The 24956-nt window shown below is 43.0% G+C and overlaps 1 protein-coding gene across 1 annotated transcript in view; it reads right to left on the reverse strand.

Annotated features, from left to right (window-relative positions):
• LOC147031492 (puromycin-sensitive aminopeptidase-like) overlaps nt 1-24956 on the reverse strand; it is a 131403-nt gene that overhangs the window by 1595 nt on the left and 104852 nt on the right. The window contains exons 20-22 of the mRNA XM_085864090.1: nt 5233-5340; nt 4422-4577; nt 4228-4272 (exon numbers count right to left, since the gene is read on the reverse strand). Coding sequence (XP_085720216.1) covers nt 4228-4272; nt 4422-4577; nt 5233-5340 — 309 coding nt within the window. The remainder of the gene's footprint in view (nt 1-4227; nt 4273-4421; nt 4578-5232; nt 5341-24956) is intronic.

Below are 24956 nucleotides of genomic sequence, written 5' to 3' on the forward strand. Positions count from 1 at the left end.
GAATGTCACTGGTGGAAACCCTCACATAATTTCTTCATTCTGCTTTAAACTCAATCTCTCTATATTTTCATTCCAAACAGCATCATTCCAATCACAAATTAATACTATACCATTAATATAACAAAATACACTCATGAGGTCAAAAAATACAGACGCTGTTCTTACGCGACGCCCAATACAGATGAATCTGCTGGCAAGAAAATGTGGATACAAAACACTTTGTGTGGATCGAAAATTAAAACAAGAAAAAGTCATCGTGCAGAGCACGATACTTGCAAAATCCACCCCCTCTTCATCGGTTGCCATGGATACATCAAATTGTCCACTTCATTAAGAATAAAATTGACAATCATAATCAAAGCTCAGGTAAATCTGATGAAAATGAATTTTTTTCAGATTGAAATTGATGATTTTAGAGGTTTGACCTAAAACTGACCTTTGACCTTTTGACCTCAAAAATAGTTGCTTTCCCAATTCAGTAACGCAACATGCAAATCCTGTTCAAAAATCTTCCATTTTGCAAGTAATGATAATTGTATTGAGAAATTTATGAAACCTCCCACTCACTTTTAGAATGGATAAAAGCGGGGTCGTTCGGGTGGGAAATTAAAATCACAATTCTATTGAGATATTATCAAACCGGCGAATGTTTCTGCCGAACCCGTGATTGGGTTTACTTCTCGATCGTGAGCAGCTTCGTACAGATCGAAAGTCAAAATCATAATTGTGTTGAGGAATTTATGAAACCTCCCACCCACCTGAGGACATCCGCTGGGACTCCAAAACGTTCCAAAGAAGGTTTGATGGACTGGCCTCAAAACTGACGTAGTTCAGGGATAGACGGACAGACGGAAACTCCAACTTTATAAGATAGATAACTCATGGTGGTGGAACACAGCATAATCCACTATAATTAATAGCCCCCAGGATTCAGGTTGGGGGGAGGGGTGGAGGGAGGACCCCAATTCTCTCTGTAAATGTTGATCATATAGTGCCTCCTTGTGGAAGCCGGTATTTCAAGTCACAAAAGAAAAATACTGTACACTGGGCATTCATTCTTTGTTTGTCCATGATAATTAACAAATACTTATTTAAAAGGAGCAGATTATGTAAATAGTTTAACTTCATGCACATTACTTCAAATCTAATATATTCATCTTTTCCCATTGCCCAAAAGTCTGCTATTGTATATAAAAGATACTCTTGGATTCCACAAGCCTAAAGCTTTTTTTATCCGGCTTAATGTCACCAAGAAAACACAATGACTACACCTCATATTGCCAAAATGTCAGCATCCTATCGAGATTAAATTTTACCAGGTGTCGAACAGACAACTCATCCACAAGTATTTTGAGTTAGTCAACCGTCATGCTTCACAAAGACAAGAAAAATAATACACCCGAGCGGGTTTGACGGTCAGCTCGGATACAAAACTTGATGCAACCGAGTGTTAATCAACCTTAGCGACTCAGGAAAGTGAAAAGAGAATTCAAAATGAATTTACAATAAATGCGCGAGGCTGCTCGAAGCAAAAATCTCCATATTCTAGGAATCATTCCCAGCATCATTATACAATTTTCAAACCCGCGTTTATGGCCGTGAAATAAATACTCTAAGTGTGTGCATTTAATGGCTGTATCCAGGAAAGAGCCGGACCCCAACTAAAAAGGACCCTCGGGCCACCGAGAAGCTCAATCACTGCGCGAAGTCACGTGACCAGTCAGCTCACCGGCAGATGGAATTGCCCGAACAAAATCTTAAAACGTCCGTTTTTCACCGGAATTCTTCCAGATACTTGTAGAGCACATCCCCAAACCATCTAAAATATGAACATGAATCTCAGACGCTACGAATAAGCGGTCCCTCGGGAGGACAGGTTACGAGGTAAAGCAGTGAACGGAAAGCATGTGGTGTCCCATCCAGAGTGTCATGGTTATTTGAATTGAATATATTTTCCTCATGAAAAAATGTGTTTCTGAGCGGATTTGCACGAAAATTATCTTCATTAAACGTGTAGCTGCACCAGAAGGTCCTAACAGTGAAAACAGAAATAAACTAGAACTTAAGACAGCCTCGTATCGTTATATGGCATAGAAACGGATGGAAGCCATGGAAGCTTCCCCTCGCTGAAATGCATTCCACACAGACCGAGGATATAAACATTCAATTTTCACAAAACTTGATTCAAAAGAGTGTGAATCAACCTTAGCGACGATGAAAAGTGAAAACAAAATTTAAATTGAACTTAAAATAACCACGCAAAGCCGTGTTGAAGTCAGCGGACCTCGTGTTGCCCAATAAACAGAGCCAGACGACAGAGCTAACGAGAAACTAGTTGGTCGAATTAAATCTTATTAATAATCCCGATGAAACCCATTATGCATTATAGCCATCCGATGCTTCCTTATAGGCCATTCGACCAATCGGTCATTTTGCACTTGACCCTGTAACCTTGACCCCCGAGGCGAAAATGCGAAAAAGTGCTCAGACGATCTATAGAGAGCAAATAGTATTATCATCGTGTCAAGTTAAAACTCAATCGGATGAGACGTCTAGGAGGAGATACAAAAATAAAAATTGTTGACAGACGGACAGCCAGGACAGATAGGACAGACAGACGGATCTGAGGACATCGAACGGATATATTAGGTCAGTGAGTTGACCTAAGAATGAGAGTAGATTTCCACACAGCATTATCAGTCGTACAGTCTTTGTAAACTGTTTGGCAGCTTTCTTCGTTGGTGATCTACTGTGAGGCAGTCCCATCAGCAAACACATGATAACAATGTGTCTTGCCAATGCTGTCCCACATTCTTTGGCAACAAACATGGCTTAAACACATACACAAAATCAACAGTATTCCATACCTTTATGACAGCCTGATCCAGATTTTGTTGCAGCTCTTGCATATTATTTGGCAGAGTTCCCCCCCCCCCCCACACAACGACTGGAACATGTTCCCAGACATGTTCGATGATGCTCGTGCCAGGATTCTGTGATGGTCAGGAATGAAGCCGCAACCCACTCCTGTCTCTTCCAAGCAGAGGTTCGTTTTTGTTTGTACAACATGTGGTGCCATCTCGTTGTGGTAAATGTGTTCCATACTGACAAAATGCCTTGCTGGTATAGTAGCAAGAGCGTTTCTTGCATCCAATCCGAAGGTCAACCAATCAATCACTCTGCCCGATTGGGTAATCTTTAGATACAACAATGGTTGTGGACCCACTGTTCGCAGAGGTTCTGGAATTGAAACCTCGATGGATGTTGTCCGGTCGATGATGCAGACAGTCATTGAATCAGGCACTCGATAAGCTGAAGTAATTATTCACATCTATCTTTATATCCCTCTATCTCCCTCCAAGTGGGAGTGAAAATCTGCCAAGCATATCTGCTCAAACTGAGGATTGCAAATGCATTTTCACCAGTGACAGCATTTTCCAAACTGAAACTTTGGCAAACAACCCGGAATTGGAAGCTCAGTCAAGCTGTCGTTCCTTACGTGTGATCTGCCAGAACACAGCTGCAGAGTTGAAACAGCATCATGCAAGTTTGATGAGGCTCCAACTAGCAGGTCACGCACAGAGATGCAGAATGATGACCTGCCAACACATAGGTCTAGTCTTTCTGACGATGGAGTTGTGATGTGACAGTTTCATTGCGAATCAACGGTCCCAATGCCAACAAGGAGAATGCAGCGTGCCTGGCGTAAAGGATACAGATGCGAACTGCATACCAAGAAAGCTTTGGCTCATAAGACTGTGCTGGAGAATGTGAACAAGAGTATTTTTTTAGAGACGTCTAAGTGCTGGAGTGTAAAAAGGGAACATGTAGACAAAAACAAATAGGTAAAACAAAACAAAAACCAGACATAACACCGGGTAATAAAACAAACAAAAACAGGTGTTGTGTGGGAGATTTGGAAATGCAATCAAGCATCATAAAAATGTCTCAAATTTACAGAGATTGCTTGATTTGTTTTGATCTGAAAAGTGGATTATTATGAAGTTGAGTATTGTATAAAGGTGCAAAAACCTCCCCCACTCCCCCACCCCACTTTGCCCTGACAATACCATCCAGAGTTGCTTGTAAATTAAAAAAAATATAAAAAAAAATTCTTGGCATGTGTGAACACGCTTTAGTACTTCATTATTTTCCATTTCCATTCAAGCCCGACTGACATGACCGATGATTCTTAATGGAAATCTCCATCCACTGCATGATGCTCACCTTCACTTCCAGTGCTCTTTCTTCAGAAGCAAAGTTTCCAGCAGTCTGACAACAACAAAAAAATCAATGCAGAGAGCACATGTTTCATGTTAGATGTTAAGCTTGTGTTGTTCATGAATTACATCACTGATTAAAATATTTGAGAGAAAAATAAATTAAAAGGTGAGGGAGATGAAGCAGCCAAAAGCATATACCCAGACGAGATGCCCCAACATGCTGGTGCCCTGATAACGTCCATTCAGCTCCATCCAGTTCTCTCGCACAAAATCCCAGGCCATTCCCATGCCCAAGCGACTCTGTCCAGCCACACTGGCAATCACAAACACCGTATCCTGGGAGCGGACCTCATCCTGTGAGCATACCAAGAGATGAGTGAGAAGGATGTGCATAGAATCGTTGACATAACAGACAGTAGTACATCACATCACATTTTTCACGTGCAAGTCAGAGCTCAGCCATGTGCCGGGGATGACAACTCCAAGGTGGCCAAATATCAAATTGAATCACGGACCATGCTCTATACAGAGCGTCAGTGCTGCCGAAGCAGTTTCTCTGGCTCGGGTTACAATCCTGGATGGGTCACCACTCTGACACAGGAAGTCAGGGCAGGAATTTGGCATTTGTTCAGGGTGCCGCCGATAGCTCGCCTACTCTTAACGATGGACACCGTGGGATCTTTAACGTCCACCAACGAATTGCGGAAGATGGTACGTCCAGTTGGCCAAGTACGCAGAGGTTAAATGCTGAAACAAAGAAGGATGCCACCAGACTGCAGGATCGAAGAGAAGTAGGACTGAAGGAAAATGATTAAAATGGGGTAGGTGCAGATGGCCTGGAACCAAGGAGCTGTGGAGGGAATGAAGCATTTGAAATCCCCCTTTAGTGTGACAGATTGACGAACTCATGATGTTGAATGCATTTTGTAAAAATGGCGAGAGTGGGCCGTGCAGCAATTTTCCTTCGCATTGGAGGTGCAACGCAGGTTGTACAGCATAAAAGACCTACCGACAGCGAAAAATCTAAGGCTCGCTGCAAGAGCTCACTGCTGGAAGCTGCTCCCAGCACCATTTGGATTCGATGTTTCTCCTCCAACTCGTCAGTCTCTCGAAACATCTGCCAGAGAACCATAACAACAACAATGGTGATAACAACCATCATACCAATAAAATGAAAACTTTGGCTGAGCGACAAACATCAAGGGGTTTTGGTTTTTTTTGGTATACAATGTCGAGGCTCGTATAAGAGCTAACACAGAGAACGTATAACAAAGGGAGCAAGAGACAAGGGAAGCACAAAACAGTGGGGAACAGAGACATTAGATCTGTGGAAGGGAGAGGAATGGGACGGTGTACACGGGGTAACAAGATGGTACTACAGGGACGTTCAGGTAGGAGAGCAGGGAATTTGAAGGAGGTGGGTTTGGCATGCATTAACGGGGGTAGAAAAGATCGAGGTTTTGGATGGGGAAAGATAAGAGATGGTGGTGAACAGCTGTTTTGAAGACCTGGAGGGAAGAGTGGGATTGAAGAGAGTGTGGCAGTTTGTTCCAGAGGTGGGGAAAAAAGAGGAGCAGTGATTTTTGATTTTGGTAGTTTCACCAGAATGGGGTTAATGGCGGACCTTGAGCGCCCTGCGGAAATATGGGCGAAGCAGATCAAAGACAGGGCGGAGGGGGGGGGAGGAGGCCAGAGAGGAGACAGTAGAAGACAGAAAGACCACCACCATGCCTGCGGTGAGATAGTGATAGACCCAAAGACTCAGCTTCATTGCGGGAGAATGCCAATGATACTAAAAGCCTTGCTTTCCACAGCGTGAAACTGAGAAAGGTGTGAGGTGGAATCACCAGCCCAGAGGGCAGAGCAGTACTCCATCAGGCTGCAGATGAAAGCTTTGTATGTGGTCAGGAGCTCAGGTGTGCCAAGGAAGGACTATTCATGACAGAGGATGCCAAGATGTCCACTGGCTTTGGAGGACAGCTTGGAAATGTGGCTTTCCTAGGAAAGATCATGGCAGATAGTGAGACCCAGAAGCTTGAATGAAAGGACTTCTTCAAGAGGATTGTTGAGAAAGTAGATGGGGGGGGAGGGGGTGGGAGGAAGGGGGATGGGAGGGGGGGTTCCAGATGGTCCTTTTGGAGAGACATAGAATATGAGATTTGTCAGGATTGAAAGACATGTTCCATGTGTTGGACCAGTTTGTGATTTTATCCAGATCTGCAGAGAGTGAAGAAGCTGCTGCTTGCCGATCTGAGGGATGACAGATGGTACGGCAGAGGGTGGAGTCATCAGCAAAGAGATAAAGAGGATTTTCCAGAGAGTGAGAGAGATCATTGATGAAAACCATAAAAAGCACAGGGCTCAGAACCCTTCGAGATACTCAAGCCTGGACATGAAGAAGGGATAAGAGAATTCCATTAAGGGCCACATGTTAACTGTGACAGGAGAGGAAGTCTGTGAGCCATGAGTTGAGATTGCCTTGGATACCATAAATAGAGTTTGGTGAGCATGGCAGGATGCCAGACCATATTGAAAGCTCACGATATGTCTAGGGAGATGGCTCTGATCTCACGTCTGACATTGAGGACCTCCATCCATTGTTGGGAAAGTAGAAGCAGCATATCCAGGGTAGAGTGTCCTGGTCTGAATCCAAATTGATGATTGGAAATCAAGCCATTGGAGAAGAGGAAAGATTTCATTTCAGAAGCAAAGATTGATTCCATAATCTTGCTGATGATTGGGAGAAGGCTGATTGGTCTGGAGTTGCAGGAATCTGTTTTTGCACCTTTTTTGATGCAGAGCGCTCATGTTTGCTGATTTCCAAGCAAAAGGCAGAAAACCTTGAGTGAATGAGAGGGTGAATAGAATAGAACAGAGAGAGGGTGAGCAAGAGCAGTAGAGCAGGTTTTTAGGACACCGAAGTGGGCTGATGCTATCTTGACCGGTACTGGAGAGGTACTGGTCAGTACGGACCGGTACTATCTTGACTGGAGAGGGAATATACACCAGAAACAGACTTAACCAGAAGCCACCAGGATTTGGAGGAGGGAGATGGGTTTGCGAGTTCAGACTTGAGATTCGAAAGATATTGTTTTCTGGCTCTCCTGACGTTAAGGCCCAGTCACACCTTGACGTTTTAGCCAGCAATGGCAACGTATTAAAATGTATGTAAAACGCTGGCTTACGTTGAACTTTTGGTGTTTTTTTTTTTTAATTTGGACGTATTCATAACGACTTGGTCTTATGCATAACGTATTAGAAACGGACACAGAACGTTTCGTTGTGTTACAGATAACTTATACCAACGAATGCTGAACCTGTTGTCGGCCTTCACAACATCTGCCCAACGATAGTCTAACTTATGCATAGCGCGCTGCACGCATCGCCGACGATGACGTGGCGTAGGTTATGAAAAGGCTGCCGCACAACGATTCAAATCATAACCGCCGCAGAAATGGAAGTGTCAACATCGCAGTCACACCTTGGCGATATTGCCAGCGTATGCCGACCTCTGAAAAATGCGTCTAAAACGCTGGCGCACGTCGAATACGGTATGGGTAAGTTTGGTATGCGTGAATAGAATGCTAAAGTACGCTATCATACGTCGTATTAAATGGAGTAAGTCTTGTGATTTTAAACGTGTTGAAAATTTTACGACGTACTTGCTGTATGACACACGCTCCGCATGCGATGGGAATAAGTTATACGCACGATTTGCGATCATTGACACACAGACACACGTTACTTGAAAGGTACTCATAAGTCGAAACACGTCAAGGTAATGGTTAGCGTCAGTGTTCCAGACTCCTTTTTTTTTTTTTTTCTTCAGTGTGACGGTTATGATTTAAATCGTTGAGCGGCAGCCTATTAATTATATTATATTATAACCGCACTAGAAACCGAAGTGTTAAAATCATCATACCGAAGGAAGGAAGAAAAAAAAAAACCAGGGAGTCTGGAACACTGACGCTAACCATTCCATTGACGTGTTTCGACTTATGAGCACCTTACAAGTAACGCGTGTCGATGTGTGTCACCGATCGTGTAACGTGAGTACAACACGTTAATCATAGGTTAGAAATAAGTTTCGGGTACGCTAAACATTACCTCGACGTGTTTCGACTTATGAGTAACTTACAAGTAACGTGTGTCGACGTGTGTCAATGATCGCGGAATGTGCCTACAACTTATGGCCAGCTTTATGCGGAACGTGTGAGTCATACGCTGGCATAAATCTTAAAATTTCAAGCATGGAAAATTTGAGGACAACCGAAAAGTACAACGTTTAAAGCCAGCGTACAACGACGTATGGCAGTGTTTTTCAGCGTGCTCTCAATGTTATCAAAACTTACCCATAATGTATTCGACGTGTACCAGCGTTTTAGACAAATTTTCCAAAAATCGGCATAAGCTGGCTAAAACGTCAAGGTGTGACTGGGCCTTTAGACATGCTTGTGCCAAGCTTTGTGGAAGGAACTGAGATTGCCTTCAGTTGGATTTACCTTCCATGAGGTAAAGGCAAGCTGTTTCAGAACAATAGTCTTGCTACAAACTTCACTGTACCATGGGCAGGAGGAAGGGTAAGACAACTGAAGATGAGATGGGATAAATCTGTACATGAGAGAGAGAGCAAATTTCTTTGAAGGAATTCCCAGGATGAGTTGATTTCAGAGAAAGTAGAAATGGGAGACCAGTGTACAAGTTTGATGGCTGCTTGAAGTCCCTGCCAGTCGGCCTGAGTGAAATGCCAGACTCGACGGTGCTGAGGTGGTTCTCTAAAAACAGCCATCGAGATGTCTACTTTGACAAGCACGCGGTCAATTGAACTGATTGTAGCAGAGGAAGAACAGCAGATATTTTCAGGGAAATTGGTCAAAATCAGATCCAAAAGAGATGGATTACAGTTGGTTGAGATCTGGGTCAGGAAGTTCACAGATAGTCAGTCCCAAAGCGTTAAAGGGAATTACACTGAAAACTACTTCTTCCAGAATTGTTCCCCTACCCTCTCACTTTTAAAGCTAGTATTGATGGGTATACATGACGACTTTGGGCAGTGTACATTCAACATCCAATCGATAACCAACCTTCATAATTTATCTGAGGGATTAATAATTTGACATGAATTTTTAATTGAAATGATGAAGGTAGAGAAAGGAATACAAGTAAATGTGCAACACATTTGAATATAGGGAAGAAAAGTAGTGGCAGTGACAACGATACTTGAAAGCCTTTTAGGTGGTTGGATATTGAGTCAGCCACAACTTTTATCAAAAATCTCATCACACCTCAACAATATTTGGCTACAGCTGTTTTGTCTCCTCCAAAGGAGTGGCAATGGAAATGCAGTTATGTAGCATGCCAAGCAGTACAAAATGCTCGTCTGATCTTTAAAGCACACTTGGATACAATAGGATGCCATTTGAAACATCAGGGTTGTGGAACATCCAGATCCCTGCACTCCCACACACTGCAGGCAGTGCTAATTGAATAACTAACCCCACAAGGAGGGATTTGAAGAAGGTACTGGCTCACAATAGCCAAATCGAAAAAAAAAAAGACAGAATCTTTCAGGATAACTAAAATTATAGAAAGGACAGCCAGCTTTACTTGTGTTGTGCAAATGTCCACCATATGCGAAAGCAGCGACAGAGTCAATTACAGTTGCATGGAGCCATGGTAATGTTCCTACATCCACTCAAATGCATAATCCGCACACAACGATTCACACTTTCGGTGTGCTTATACTGCCCACTAGAGTCCTAACCTTCCAAACCAGACAAACAAATGCCATGGGAACACATTTCGGTTTGCACGATTTATATAAGGATATACAAGGACACTTAGACACAGGAGAAGTCATTTGACCCATCAATCCTGTGCTTTCACCACATACAAGTTAATTTAATTGTTTATTTATTTTCTGTGTACCAATCCCATTATCATCATTAACTTTATATACAAAGGTATCGGCTCATGGAGATGCCTAATGACAAAGGGCAGGAGCATTACAGACTCCAAACGGTATGGACAGGGAAGGGTGGGATGGACATAAATGATGAGGAAAAGGAAGAAAACACAAAAGACGACCAACAATGGCCCACAGTGGAACAGAATGGAAAAGAATCAACATGTGCCGAAGAGATGGGTGCACGTTCTTCATGGGTGAACGCATGGGGTTGTGAGGGGCAGCAGCACGTTTGAAAGATTGAAGTGAAGAGGAAGAGACAACGAACACAGGAAAACTATTCCACAATCTGGAGAATAAGCAGACTATTTAATGCATATGGAGAGCCAGTCTAGACTTTGGGAGGGTGAGCAGGTGAGGGTTTTTTTTGAAGAACGCATACGACCTGGGGTGGGATTGGCGAGGGTATAGGTAGGAGCAAGGCCCGATGTAAGCTTGGATAAAATGGGGAGCCCACCAACATGCTGAAGCCTGGTATCGGCTTTACAGTTAAGGTAGCTGGCTGAAGATTTTAGGTTCCTGAGTTTGAGCCCCTGACGTGCCGTTAAAATAATACCAGGTGGGTTGACTCGGCCTGACATCCTTCCCAAGATGACAAAATGAGTACCAGCTTCCTGGGAAGAATGAGCCACATGAGTGTCCTACATCATAGCAACCCATCCAGGATTGTGTCACCTCGCCAATGGAAAATTGCTTTGGCAGACCAAGGCATCTGAAGACACAAAAGGAGTGGTTCTTCTTCTTCTTATTATTATTAATCAACATGCCACCAGTTGGAAAATGACAGTCCTTGAGAATCCACCTCACATCTTGAGATTCCAATATTGAGGAACTTAACATCCACATCACTTTTGTCGATGTAAAAGTATCCAAACGAGATCGTTCCCAGAATGTGTGTCACATGCACCAAAGGGCTGTTTTACAATTATGATACACACTTGTGTCAAGAAGTTCAAAAATAAAGGATGAGATCCAAGAGAATCCAAACATGATTTTGGATGAAAAAGAAAAAACAAAAAGAAAAAGTAAATTACAAATAGTGAAAAGGTTGGAGTACCATCATTTGTTGTTCACAAAATATATGCCGAGTAATTATAAAGGGCAAGCAATATAAATTACTTTATTGGTTGTGTGACTCGCTGAGAAAACAAAATAACTGTCCTTAGCATGGAATACAACATTAGTTCTCTGGATTTATCCCATTTCAACTACAATTGATTTTTTTAACCTTCAAATCCGAAACAAGAATTTGGTGTTTCAAGTCATGGCTGCAGCTTTTGGTTATCAGATACATGGACTGACAGGATGGCCTAGAGGTATGCATACTCACCTCGAAGCTGTCTCGCCTGGGTTTGAATCCCGACATAGCTATAAACTGTCATGCTGGTGTTTCACAGGCAGGGCGATTCATCAATGTGTGTACCGTCCCTCGGATGGACGTTGAATTGACGTCCTGTCTACCTGCATTCGTTCGTGGATGTTCAAGATCCCATGGTGTCTTTCACAAAGAGTACGCAAACTATCGCTGACACCGTGGCCAAATTCCAAATTGCTCTCATAACCAGCAGAGGGAATTGCATCAAAGGCACCTTTGTGCTCTCAGCCGATGATGATACACCGCAGCCTTGTGCTGCACACAAACAAAGAAGATGATGATTTGATACATCTCCCTGCCTTTCCCCCCTTACCCCCTCCCTTCCTGCACACTGCTGGCTAAAAATTTAGGTAAAGCCATAATGATGCAGGGGCCTTCTCTTTTTTTTCTCTCAGCAGACTTATGGGGTTCCAATGGATTGGAAAATCTCTTAATTTTAAAGGATTTAATTTTGTGTTGAAATGTTCACTGTTAAGAGTTATTGGAAGCTCTGAATGTACTTTCCCCATTTTTAAGAAACAGTAAATTAACAGGTCAGTTGCCATTGTCAGGTCAGGTTCGATCTGTGACCTGCTACAGGTACCATGTAAACCTGTACTAACCTGTTCCATGGTCGGGTTGTCGGCGACTAAACCGTCTCCCCCACCAGGTTTTCTGGTGAGGAGGGTGTTTGGATATGGACACCCAGCAGGATTAAAAACAAAACCTGTCAAAGGGCGGAGGAGCTCCTTGTGAGCCAACGGCCATCCATATCTAGTGCCCAACTGTGTCTGCAGACGTCCTCCTGCAGTTGGGTCACTTCTTATTAGGAGGTTGGTGGCAGGATTTGCACTCCGGCCACCGTAAAACCCTTCATTCCGCAAAACGCAAAAACGCAAAAACGCAAAAAAATCTGAAAACCCACTCCGTGGGAGTACCTCCTGTGCAGCTTCCCTTCGCAGGGCAGCTCACCGGATGACGGGATTGGGGCAAAGCCTTCGGGACCCCCAATCTTTGATAGGAGGGAAACCACGGGGTAACATCCCTGGGTCAGATTGCGGGAGAGTGTGTCGGAGTGGTGCTGAGGTGTCGTCCACCAGACGGCGGTCTCCTTGGGTTAACCTGAGGCGGTCCCTTCGGGTGGGTGCCTGGAATGTCCTATCCCTAAGAGAGGATGATCACCTGTCTCTGTTATCATCTGAGCTCAAGCGTTTGGACATCGGGATTGCAGCTCTCTCTGAGGTTCGGAGACCGGATTGCGGCGAGATAATGGTGGGTGGTTACACCTACTATTGGTCTGGTCGCTCTGATGGTTACCATACCCAAGGAGTTGCTGTAGCTGTGTCCAATAAGCTGACCCCAATGATAATTGAGGTAACACCGGTCAACGAGCGTATTATGAGATTAAGGATTCGTCACTCCTTTGGTGTCATTTCCCTGGTCTCTGTTTATGCTCCGACTGAGGCGAGTGATCTCACCGTGAAGGATGCATTCTACGCCACACTCGAGTCTGTGGTTGATCAGTGCCCCAGACGAGATACACTTCTAGTCTTGGGGGATTTCAATACATCGACTGGAACTGATAGGGATGGTTATGAGGTGTGTGTTGGTCCCCATGGGTCAGGAACTATGAACCAGAATGGCACTAAGTTCCTTGACTTTGCAAGAAGTCATGGACTTAGGGTGGCTGGTTCATGGTTTCAGCGCCCACAAGCTCATCGCTGGACTTGGTATTCCAACGCTGGTGGTGTGGCAAAGGAGATTGACCATGTCCTCATTGACGGTCGTTGGAGGGTGATCCAGAACTGCAGGGTCTACCGGAGTGCTCAGTTCCTCAATACTGACCACAGGCTTGTTGTAGCAACTCTAAAGCTGCACCTTAAATCCTGGAGAATGGTACCATCCCAGCCGAGGCTGGATGTTGCCAAGCTCAGGGATGAGAGAGTAGCTGAGGAGTTTGCGAACAGGCTGAGTGGACACTTGGGGGGTCTGGGTGCTTTGGGGGGTCCTGAAGAGTTGTGGAGCGCCTTCAAGACCACCGTCCTTGATGTTGCCGGTGGATGCCTTGGAGCTCACCGCAGGGCAAAGAAGAATTTTGTCTCTCAAGGGACACTGGATACCATTGACCAGAGTCGCAGGGCCAGGTTGAATGGCAGAGCTGAGCTGTTCAGGGAGCTGAGGCGTAAAACTGTACGTGCACCGAGGGTGGACAAGGAAGCCTATGTGCGAGGAATCTGTGAGGGGGTAGAGCATCACCTGTGGACAGGTGATTCTCGTCCCACTGACAGGGAATTCGCGCATTACGTTCATCCAAGCCCATCCCTCGGAGCACTGCAGTTCGAGCAGAGAGTGGTAGGCTCTTGACAGAGGAGTCTGAAGTGAAGGCCCGCTGGGCCGGTTACTTTGAGCGGTTGTACCAGGCTGATCCCCCAACTGTTGAGTTGGACGTCAAGGGTGTTACAATCCCTGTTGCTGACCCTCGAATCAACTGTGGTCCACCTACGCTTGTGGAAACATGGGCTGCGGTGAACCAGTTGAAACGGGGCAAAGCTCCAGGGATCTGTGGCATCCATGCCGAACTTCTCAAGGCTGGTGGAAATGCTGCACTCGTGTTGTTGCATGCAGTTTTGTGCTCTGCCTGGAACACAGGCATCATCTCAACTGACTGGAAGAGGGGCCTTGTTGTCCCTCTCTGGAAAGGGAAGGGTGATCGCCAAGACTGCAACAACTACCGAGGGGTGACGCTGCTCTCAGTGCCGTTGCAGGTCTTTGCTCGGATAATTCTCGATAGGGTTCGCCACCATCTGCTTGAGCACCAGCGTCCAGAGCAGTCAGGCTTTACACCAAAGAGGTCAACGATTGACCGTATCCTTGCACTTCGTGTCCTCACCGAACACAGACGAGAGTTTCGGCAGGGGCTGCTTGCAGCCTATGTTGATCTCTGTAAAGCGTTCGATTCAGTGAATCGGGATGTCCTCTGGAGGATTCTTGGTCTTCGTGGGGTGCCACCAAAACTGATCGATCTGATGTCTGAACTCTACTCTGGTACTGAGAGTGCTGTTAAGTGTGGTGGTACCATCTCTGACTTATTTCCAGTTGTTACTGGAGTTCGTCAGGGATGTGTACTTGCCCCCACACTTTTCAGCACTTGTATGGACTGGATTCTAGGGAGGATGTTGGAGAGATCAAGTTGCGGTGCATCGTTTGGGAATGTCAAGATCTCGGACCTTGACTTTGCAGATGATGCAGTCATCTTTGCGGAGACTTTAGACATCCTCTTGGGGGCCCTCGAGGTGCTGAATGAGGAGTCGGAGCCGTTGGGATTACGGGTTTCTTGGGTCAAAACTAAGATCCAGGCTTTCGGTGACATCTTGGATGCTGCTGTCCTGTCTGTGTCTGTTTGTGGTGAGGATGTTGAGGTCGTGGAGAGATTCACTTACCTTGGCAGTGATATTCATGTCTCTGCTGGCTGCGAGCCAGAGGTCAATAGACGTCTGGGTCGGGCCTGGGGAGTCATGGATTCACTGGATCATGGGGTGTGGCGCTGCCGGTACCTGTGCGGGAGGACGAAAGTCCGAGTCTTCAGGTCCTTGGTACTTCCAGTCTTGCTCTATGGGTGCGAGACTTGGACTCTGACCAAGGATCTGAGACGGAGACTTAATTCCTTTGGTACCAGGTCTCTTCGGAGAATCCTTGGCTATCGCTGGTCGGATTTTATGTCCAACGAGCGGTTGCTGAGAGAGACTCGGATGAGATTTGTTACCTGCATGGTCCGTGAGCGTCAGTTACGGCTGTATGGACATGTGGCTCGTTTTCCTGACTCTGATCCTGCTCACCAGATTCTATCAGCGAGGGAGTCTCATGAGTGGAGGAGGCCAGTGGGTCGACCACGTGCCTCATGGTTGCAACACGTTGACCATCATCTCAAGGAGATGGGGATGGGCCTGGCATCTGCCTGGGGGATGGCCAGACGGAGGCCCCTGGAGTACCGGCGGAAAGTGGACGCAGCGACGTGCTGTTCTGGAACATGCTCCCATACCAGACCTGACCTGAAATTAGCACAAGCGAATGGATGCAGCAGTTAATTGTTAATCATCAAATGTGATACAGGAGAAGTGATGGTACGAATACTACTTCTTTAACACCCCCCCCCATCCCCAATTATCCCCACCTTCTCGTGGGGTCAGCTCTGGAAAGTTTTTTTGCTTCAAATCTGTCATGGAGTGGCTGGGCCAGGCCTGGCATTTGACTGAAGATGGCAAGAATTTGTAATTTGTTCAGGGTACTGATGACAACTCACCGCATCTTCACGAATGACACCGGGAGATCTTTAACTCCCACAGCTAATGCGAGCAGAATGGAGACACCTCGCTTATCGTCGATCTGAGGGATGGTGCACTTTGTGATACCAAGCCCCATCTGTGAAGCGCCAATCCGACAGTTTGTTGTCGATTCGGAAATCAAACCAAGACAAGACAGCTCAAAGGTAGTTGTGCTTCCTCTGCAGCATCCTGTTGGTAATTGAGCTACCTTCTACTGAAGGCAGTAGGAGCTATTCCTTGTTACTATGTACATGTTTTCTGTATTGCTTCACATATTTTATAGCTCAGTTAATGATTATAACATTGTACTTCTCGGTAAGTAGAAATGCTACTGCTGTTCTTGCAAACCTGTGCTGTCCTGAATAAAATCATAGGTCAGATCAGGTATGGGAGCATGCGCAGGAGCAGCGAGCATGCGCCGGAGCTTTCTCTTGCTGTTCCCTTTGTTGTGTTGTGTCCTGATTTGTTCTGTTTTATCACTCTTCCACGAGCCTAGACCATGTTAAAAATAATAATAATAAAAACTAGAAGGGCACTCTTCGTCATCACGTCATTAGATATGTCTCCACCCACATTAATACATCATTATACATAATTGTACCAAATTTGATGTCAATCCCTGAACCCAGATTCAAAATATTAAAAAATTCTGGCTGCCAGACCATGCATCCAATCAGGTTGAAATTTAAAACATGTATTCCCCATGACTACTAGATCATAACTGCGACATTTCACATCAGTTGATGAAGTGGTTCAAGAGAAAGATTTTTTTAAAAACATTTTCATTTAAACTAATATGGCTGTCAGACCATGTCACCAATTAATTATTCGTGAACACCTTGGTATTCCCAAGGCTTGGGAAACATCTGGGTGAAGTTTCCCCTCGATCTGACAAGTCATGCTGCAGAAGTAGATTTTTAAAGGTTTATTCTTCAAAAAAAACAAAAATTACAGTTGCCAAACCATGTGACCTATAACATCACAAGTGGATAGCCGATTAGACCTGTAAAGTTTCGCCTCAATCTGTTCAGCCGTTTCAGAGAAGATTTTTTAAGGTTTGTATGTTAAAAACAATACGGCTGCCAAACCACCGGACTGATGACGTCATCAATCTTTCACCCCCCCCCCCCCCCCATTATAATTTAGCCTGAGATGACCCTCAAAAATTTTCATACTGATTGGACAAAGCATTCAATGTGTGCAATTATGACGTCTTACCGAAGCCACTTATGACATCACCACAAAAAATACCACACCAGTTTCCCATGGGGAGTACTTCACATGTGCCAAGTTTCTATTTTTTCCTTGGAGCGGTTTCAGAGATACATAGGTCCAAAGTTTTTCCTTTTTTCCCAACATGGCTGCCACACCACATGACTGATGATGTCATAATCATAAAAAAACATTTGACATGAGTAGTCACACCAAGGGTGAAAATTTCATGCCAATCAGATAAGCAGTTGCAGAGAAAACAGAAAATTAGCATCAACAGATGTACAACCTGAAAACATAATGTCACTGACGACTTCGTCAACGGAGTCATATCAGAGAGTTGGTGTCAAAGCCATCCAATGCTCACCTGTTTATACATTTATCGTTTTTAAAAGACAAGTCTAATAATTAATATTTTTATAAGGCATTGCAGTGAAGTATAATTTTAACGTAATATATGTATTTGTATATTGTAATCAGTAACAAGAGCGCAAGTGAGCACAATACACGCCCGAACAAGAAGGTATATACAGAATTGTGCGACATGGAAAACAGCACCCTGGTTGCCATGGCAACCACTTTAGATGACGAACGTATGTCGCGACACACCGTCTCCACAGTCTGTACCTATGTACCAAATATGAAACGTGAAAGTTGAAAACTTTGGGAGTTAGAGTGCAGACAGGAACGGACGGACGGACAGACAGACAGAGACAGACAGACGACCGGTATCACATAATACACCCCGATTATATATATATATATATATATATATATATATATATATATATATATATATATATATATATATATATATATATATATATATATATATATATATATATATATATATATATATATATATATATATATATATATATATATATATATATAGGGCGTATAAAAAAAAATAGTGTGGTAGATAAAAACATTAGAAAGGAAAAAATAACTTGCACCAAAAACTTTAACGTTTTCATGCTCACGCAGGGGGTATCGCTATGGCTCTCTGTTCTTCGAACAGGCGAGCTAAAAAGTAAAAGAAAAAATTCAATTCGCGGACGCCAACATTCATGGTATTTTTCATAAACTTATCCCCCGTGAATGTCAGGGTTCGATAGTATAGCATATCTCAAAACGTTGTGGACGGATGACAAAACTTGGTGGATGAGTTGGGTGACAAGAACAAACCGATTCAATTTTGGAGGATCCAGATCTGGGCTATCTATCCTCGAAGATTCTCAATGCATGTTGGTGAACTGCCCAATTCATATCCTCTTCTGCCTCTTCAGCCAATTCAAGCATTTCCAACGCATGTATATTCACCGCCCCATGTAAACCAACAGTTGTAAGCCATGCAATGCTTGCTTCAAGCCCTTAAAAGCACTCAAACATGCCCTCACCGACATGGAGAAGTTTCTTTTTTATTTCAATCGCTTGTGATAAGGTTTTGATCTGCATTAGATAATCACTCCCCACCATTAGCGATTCTAGTGTCTAACTGCCTCACTCTTAAATGCCTTTCAGTAAATTTAGCCCATAGTCCCGAAAGAGCAGTGAAGATAGCCTGTTTGCTCATCAACGTCTGTTGATCAATGTATGTGATCTGGTTACAATAAAAGTAGAATCACTTGTCATCAGGCTACAAACCTATCAAACTGCTTTTGTGATAAAAAAAAATCAACCATTTTATCAATGTTATAAATAATAGAAGTATAAATATTTAAAATTATAATAATAAGATACATACTTGCAGCTGAGAAAATAAATTACGGAAGGAAAACTCAGTACAGGAGCGGCCAATAGGCCCATCATACCTGTCCCACTACCATATAGTCACCTGCCCACACGCCAATCACCGAGTTCATGAACATACTCGCTTCCCACGACACCAATCCCAGACACCACAAACTAAATTCAACCTGACATTCACTAAATAGGAAGAGGAAAGGTGAACAGTGTGGGGAAAGCAGAGGGAGGGGGTGGGGAGGGGTATGGGCAGTGCAAAGAGATAAATCACAGACAGGACATCAACAGTCACAACATATGGGGATTTTTGGGTGAGAGGGGAGAGCTTGTTTGGTGAGGGTTAGATTAACACAGACACCGTGAAATTAACACAGACACAGACACCCACAACTCAGAGAATCAATGTCAAGATACTGAGACAACAAAGCATGCACACAATGTCCACAGATCACCCAATTAAATTCCCTACCTACGTTTCTACCGATGTCCATGTCCCATTCTATCATCATTGCTTCAAGGACATTATCCCAATCATGTTTGTTTATTCTATTTCCACAATTTCACTCTCGAGGATAAACCCCATGATTGGTTTACTCGATTTATTTTGCCAAACCAGACAGATTCCGAAACTTGTCGGTATTTCCAACTGAAACGTCTGCAATAACCAAATCAAAAATACACAAGCGTTGGAAAATTTTCACATGACCAGAGCGCTAACATAACCCGACTCCATAAACAACACAATACTTGGTGTTTCATTTCACACGTCGCAAGAATGATTGCTCCCATCTTCAGGCTGGAGGTTACAAAGGGAACAAACAGCGCTTGGGAACTGAGAGCAGGGGAGACTGTGTTGCTGACCGTGAATGTTGCTGCTGATCTGCTGTGGCTCCAATCTTGTATTATGCTCTTGCTTTAAGGCTGCAGCTAACATCCCTATTTAAGAGAAAAGTACCCCAATTTTTTTTTGTCTTCATCCATATGGATGAGCATGTTAAAACTATTGCACTTAACCTCAATTTATATTTTGAAAAGACTTAACTGAAAATTTGCATTCTTTCCTGCCATTGAAAGGGGAGCAGGATGTTCATGAGACTTTTTGAACCTGCCACATTGCGTTGCATTTTGCTGCACAAATTGGGCTGATTAAAAAAAAAAGTGGGACTGGTACCATTCATTTGTAGCTGGTAGATCAGCAGGCAGTAAGTACTCCAGCCTACTCTCTCTGGCACCATGCCATACAGGCTAATAAAAAGAGAGTTTATGCTTCACCCACTGTTACCCATATCAAACAGGCAAACTGCTTGCAATCGAACTGGGTCCTATTTTCGATGTCAGCTGCTCGAGTTAACGCACTGCTTTCCAGACAATAACCTGCTCCGACATATTGCATTTCACAGAGGGGCGATCACTCATCGTCCTAAAATACACATTTCCATGGTGAAGAATCAGATGAAATGTCCTGAAATTAATGTGCTGGTGTTTCCTCAGCACAAGTCGCTGAAGTGCAGAGGTTTAAACCTGGTGAAAAACATTTTGCAATCCTATGGTATATTTTTTTACAACCCTCCGACCTGTAAAATTGTTTGTCATGCCGAGATATCTTTGTGCTCATTATCACCGCCACCGAAGGTGAGCGGAAGTTGTGTTTTCACCCCCTGTATGTTTGCCTGTCTGTTAGCAGGATGTATCAAAAAGTTAGGGACGGATTTGGACGAAACTTGGTGTGAAAAGGACGAATTGATTCGATTTGGTTGAAGATCCAGACATGAGAATTTGTTTCAATTCTTAAAGGGATTCTTCATCATTGAGAGATGGGGCCAAAAACAACATGAACCCTGATATAAAACATGATATTTCAAAAAGTTATGGACAGATTATGACAAAACTTGGTGAATGGGTTGGGTATGTCACAAGAACAAGCTGATTCGATTTTGGTTGAGGCCCGGATGAACACCCGGCCTATCAGTGGGTACAAAACGTAAACTGTTCAGCCCGGCAGAGGTATGCACTCCACAGAGTGCCTTTCCAGTTCATACATGTTGTGATGTTAATTCACCAAACATGGGTCCAAAAGACCAAACAAATTTTTTTAAAGCATAACATTAGTAAGCAAATATTTCGATCTACATTCTCTTATGGTCCTACAGATCAAGGGGTGTACAAACAGAATGGCCTATAATTTGGCTAAAGAACGATCAACATGATTATTAAACAAAACAACCAATAAAACGACACTGAGCATAATTAGCAATGAAAAGTTATCTATTTGGATTCTTTCCTCACACCTCCCCAAACATTCCAATGTTTTACCATTGCCTGAAAGGAAGACTTGTGAAATTTGGGTCTCTCACTGCTGGCAGGTCGGTGGTCTTTTCTGTCTTCTACAGTCTCCTCTCCAGCCTCACCTCCCCCACACTCTGTCTGAGATATATATATATATATATATATATATATATATATATATATATATATATATATATATATATATATATATATATATATATATATATATATATATATATATATATATATATATATATATGTGCCACCCCCATATTTCCGCAGGGTGCTCAAGGTATGCCATTAACCCCATTCTTGTGAAACTACCAAAATCAAGAATCACTGCTCCTCTTTTTTTCCCCACCTCTGGAACAAACTCCCACACTCTCTTCAATCCCACTCTTCCCTCCAGGTCTTCAAAAGAGCTGTTCACTACCATCTCTTATCTTCCCCCATCCAAAACCACAATCTTTTCTACCCCCACTAATCCACCTCCTTCAAATTCCCTGCTTTCCTTTCTGAAAGTCCCTGTCATGCAAGGATCTGAAAGTCCTGTAGTATCCATCTTGTTTTCCCTGTGTACCCCACCCCCATCCCTCTCCCTTCCACAGATCTCCTCATGTCTCTGTTCCCCACTGTTTTATTCTTCCCTCTCCCACTCCTCTCGTCTCCTGCTCCCCTTGTTGTACGTTTGTGCGTGTTAGCTCTTATACGAGCCTCGACAATGCATCCAAAAAAAAAGACTTTTCATTTGATTCTAATCACTTAAACAATCATCATGAGACCCAGCTGATGATGTTGTCGTTTTTTAATGCTATCCAGCTTAGTTGCCCCATGAAACTACAGATGCTCTCTTTCTGGTGGGAAACCAGTGGTCAGATAGTATTGTTGAAAAGTAGAAAGTACAGTAAGCCCTCAACTATCGCAGGTTCTAATATTGTGGGTTTCCACCCACCGTGGGCAACCTATTGTGTTCCAATTTAGTTGTTGTGGAATTTAATTTTGGCCAATCTTGGTTATGGTGCAAAAACATAGAACGATGGACAAATTTAATTGTACCCAAAGGCAGAGAAAGGTTATGACATTGTGTGAAAAAAAATTGAGTTGTTAAATACGTTGGCAAGAGGTGCAAGTGAAGAATCTGTAGGTCACCATGACAGGATCAATTAATCAACTGTGCGGCAAACAAGTCAAATATCCGTGCAAGTGTTCCCATCAGCAAAGTGCAAAAGTCTCGTTCCAGACCCGTGATCCTCGTTTTGAAAGGATGGAAAAAGCACGTAATGTTTGGATCGAGGACTAAACATAAAACAAAGGGCCTTTGCGTGGACTGCTGACGCTGGAGAAAACCACTGCAGATTTAACGCTTTGAATGGACCAGTGATATGGGAGAAACCATTGCAGATTTACCTACATTTCCATGAAGCACCCAGGGCTGAACGCGATCCAGTTCAACCAAGGCAGGCCATGATGCTGCGAAAAACTACCCACCGCAGCTCATAGAACTGATCGAGGTTAAGGGATTTATGCCGAAGCAAGTTTTTAACATCGAAAAGAGGAGATTATTTTGGAAGAGGATGCCACCTCGTACCTTCCTGTCCAAGCTGGAAAAATCTGCTCTGGGTCAAGGTGGCCAAGGATCGTCTTACCCTTCTTCTCTGTGGCAATGCAGGTGACTTTGTCATGCTCCCGATGATCCAAAAGCCATCACAAGTTCCACATCAGCATCTTTCTCACCTCCATCCTCCCCTTATAGCAGCATCATCATCTCCAAGCTAAGTCTTGTGTTTTCTACTTATGGAAGAGTATGTAGTATTCTTATCCTCACCCACCTCACCGTTTTGTAAAAAATCACCTCACCGTTTTGGAATAAATTTAGAGGGTAAAGCTCTTGTTTTGTTTTTTGTTTTATACTCTATTTACTTTATTTACATGTTTATTTCAATGTTAAAATGTTTTTATTTCTTTTACATGTTTATTTCAATTGTGATGTGTTTACTTCTGGCTGCCGCCGACCTTCCTCAATATTTTCTCAAAAACCGATACCCCCTTTTCCCAAACGCGGTTTTAACCATCACGGGATTTTCCTGGAATGTAACCCCCATGATATTTGAGTGTTTATGTATATGCAGTGATTAATGTGAAAAACATCAGATCACAGAAATTAAAAGTTACTATCCTTAAACTTTTTTCAAACTTTGTACCTTATTATGAAAAAAGCAGCTATATTTTTATGAGAGCATATGTATATCAGCAATAAATAAATTCCCAGTCCATAAAAATAAAAGCAAGTGTCTCTCCAACACAGGCTTCCCATTGAGTTGATCTGCAATTTATCTATACTAATAAATGTCAGTCTGTCAACCTAGCGTGTGTGTCAAAACCATGAAACCGAGCGGCCTGAAATTTAGAATTCATAATTAGGGAACTCCAAGGTAGTGCATGAATGAAAATTGTGTGTTTGGGTGAATTTAAACACCCCTTTTGAAGATAATTAATGGCTTCCCTCCATGAAAGGCTTATCCTTGGTCAGCCAAAGTTTGCCTCGCAGGGGTCTTAGCCACCATATTGATTCGGCCTATTCAAACATGACTTGCCTTGAAAACACGATCTACTCTCATGGACTAATTGAAGTATATAATCAAAATATTATATCACATTTAGGAATCGGATATCGTGGACGAAGTTAGTGTCAATATCTGGAGTGAAATCTGAAAAATTTAACAAACTAGCAATTTTTAGAACCAAGTGTATTTATTAAAACAAAGCCTTAAACTGAACTTTTTCTACTGTTCAGATCATTAGATTGAGTGAAGAAAAGATTAAGGAATGTGCAGAAAGTGAAACTTCGTAGAGCGCAACAAGAATAATTAACCAGCACGATTGAAGCTGCTTTTGTTGCAAGCCATGGTGATAAAGTTCACAGGGGTCCTTTTTTGGCAATTACTACTGAAGTATTTTTTTCACCTTTTTGTGTGATCTGCTTTTCTTTATAAAAGATCAACATAAATATATTGATATATACCTATGAAATTTGCAACGTCGAATGAAACCTCGTGTTCCAAATTCCACCATGTTGGTTTGACCGAGCAAAGCATTGACTGACATTTTGTGTGCTCTCTGTGGGAATTGAATTTTGCTAATTTTTCACTTGAATTCCATTTATAAAGAACTATATTTAAAGGTAAGCATCAGTGGTTCTCCTTTTCGTGTACTTTATCCATGCAGAACTTCGTATCGATGCATTTTAAATCCCTTCTCCAATTGATTGGTGCATCAAACGGCACAGCATCGATTATTTTTAAACCAATGATGAGCAACCGTGTGCGTTTCAAAAAGCCATTTATGGATATAAAATGAAGCATTTCATACTTGTCTGGCCATGTGAGAAACAAATTTTATACAAAATGCAGTACAGAAAGTCCCCTGGTTCCGAATAATCGTTCCTACAATAAATAAATTGAATGTGGTGTGCTTTAGAAAAGTTATGTTATTTCTCTTGGTGAGTTTCAAAGCAAAATGAATTTGATAACACCTGATTTCTGAGCCATTAGGCCGTATCAACGTATTTTCTAATTACAGAGTGAAAAATTTTCGAGCAGTCACATGATAATGGGCTGCTGTTTATAAAGAATAATATTTATGCACATCTCCTTGAAACGTGTAGAATTCAGTTGTTTTAAAAAATTTTGTTTATTGAAATTTACCCAAAACAAGGGTGAAAGCGACTTAAGGTGATTGGGTTGTATACAGCAAAGTACTGTAATCAGTAATCGGCATTCACATGGACTCCAATCAGCCGATGACGAGTGCTGAAAAATTGCCAATTGCCGAGTCCGATATCAGGCCAG

This window comes from Eptatretus burgeri, chromosome 2 (genome assembly GCF_056783735.1).
Source record: "Eptatretus burgeri isolate ZD-2024b chromosome 2, Ebu_testis_v1, whole genome shotgun sequence".
Classification (NCBI taxonomy): domain Eukaryota; kingdom Metazoa; phylum Chordata; class Myxini; order Myxiniformes; family Myxinidae; genus Eptatretus; species Eptatretus burgeri.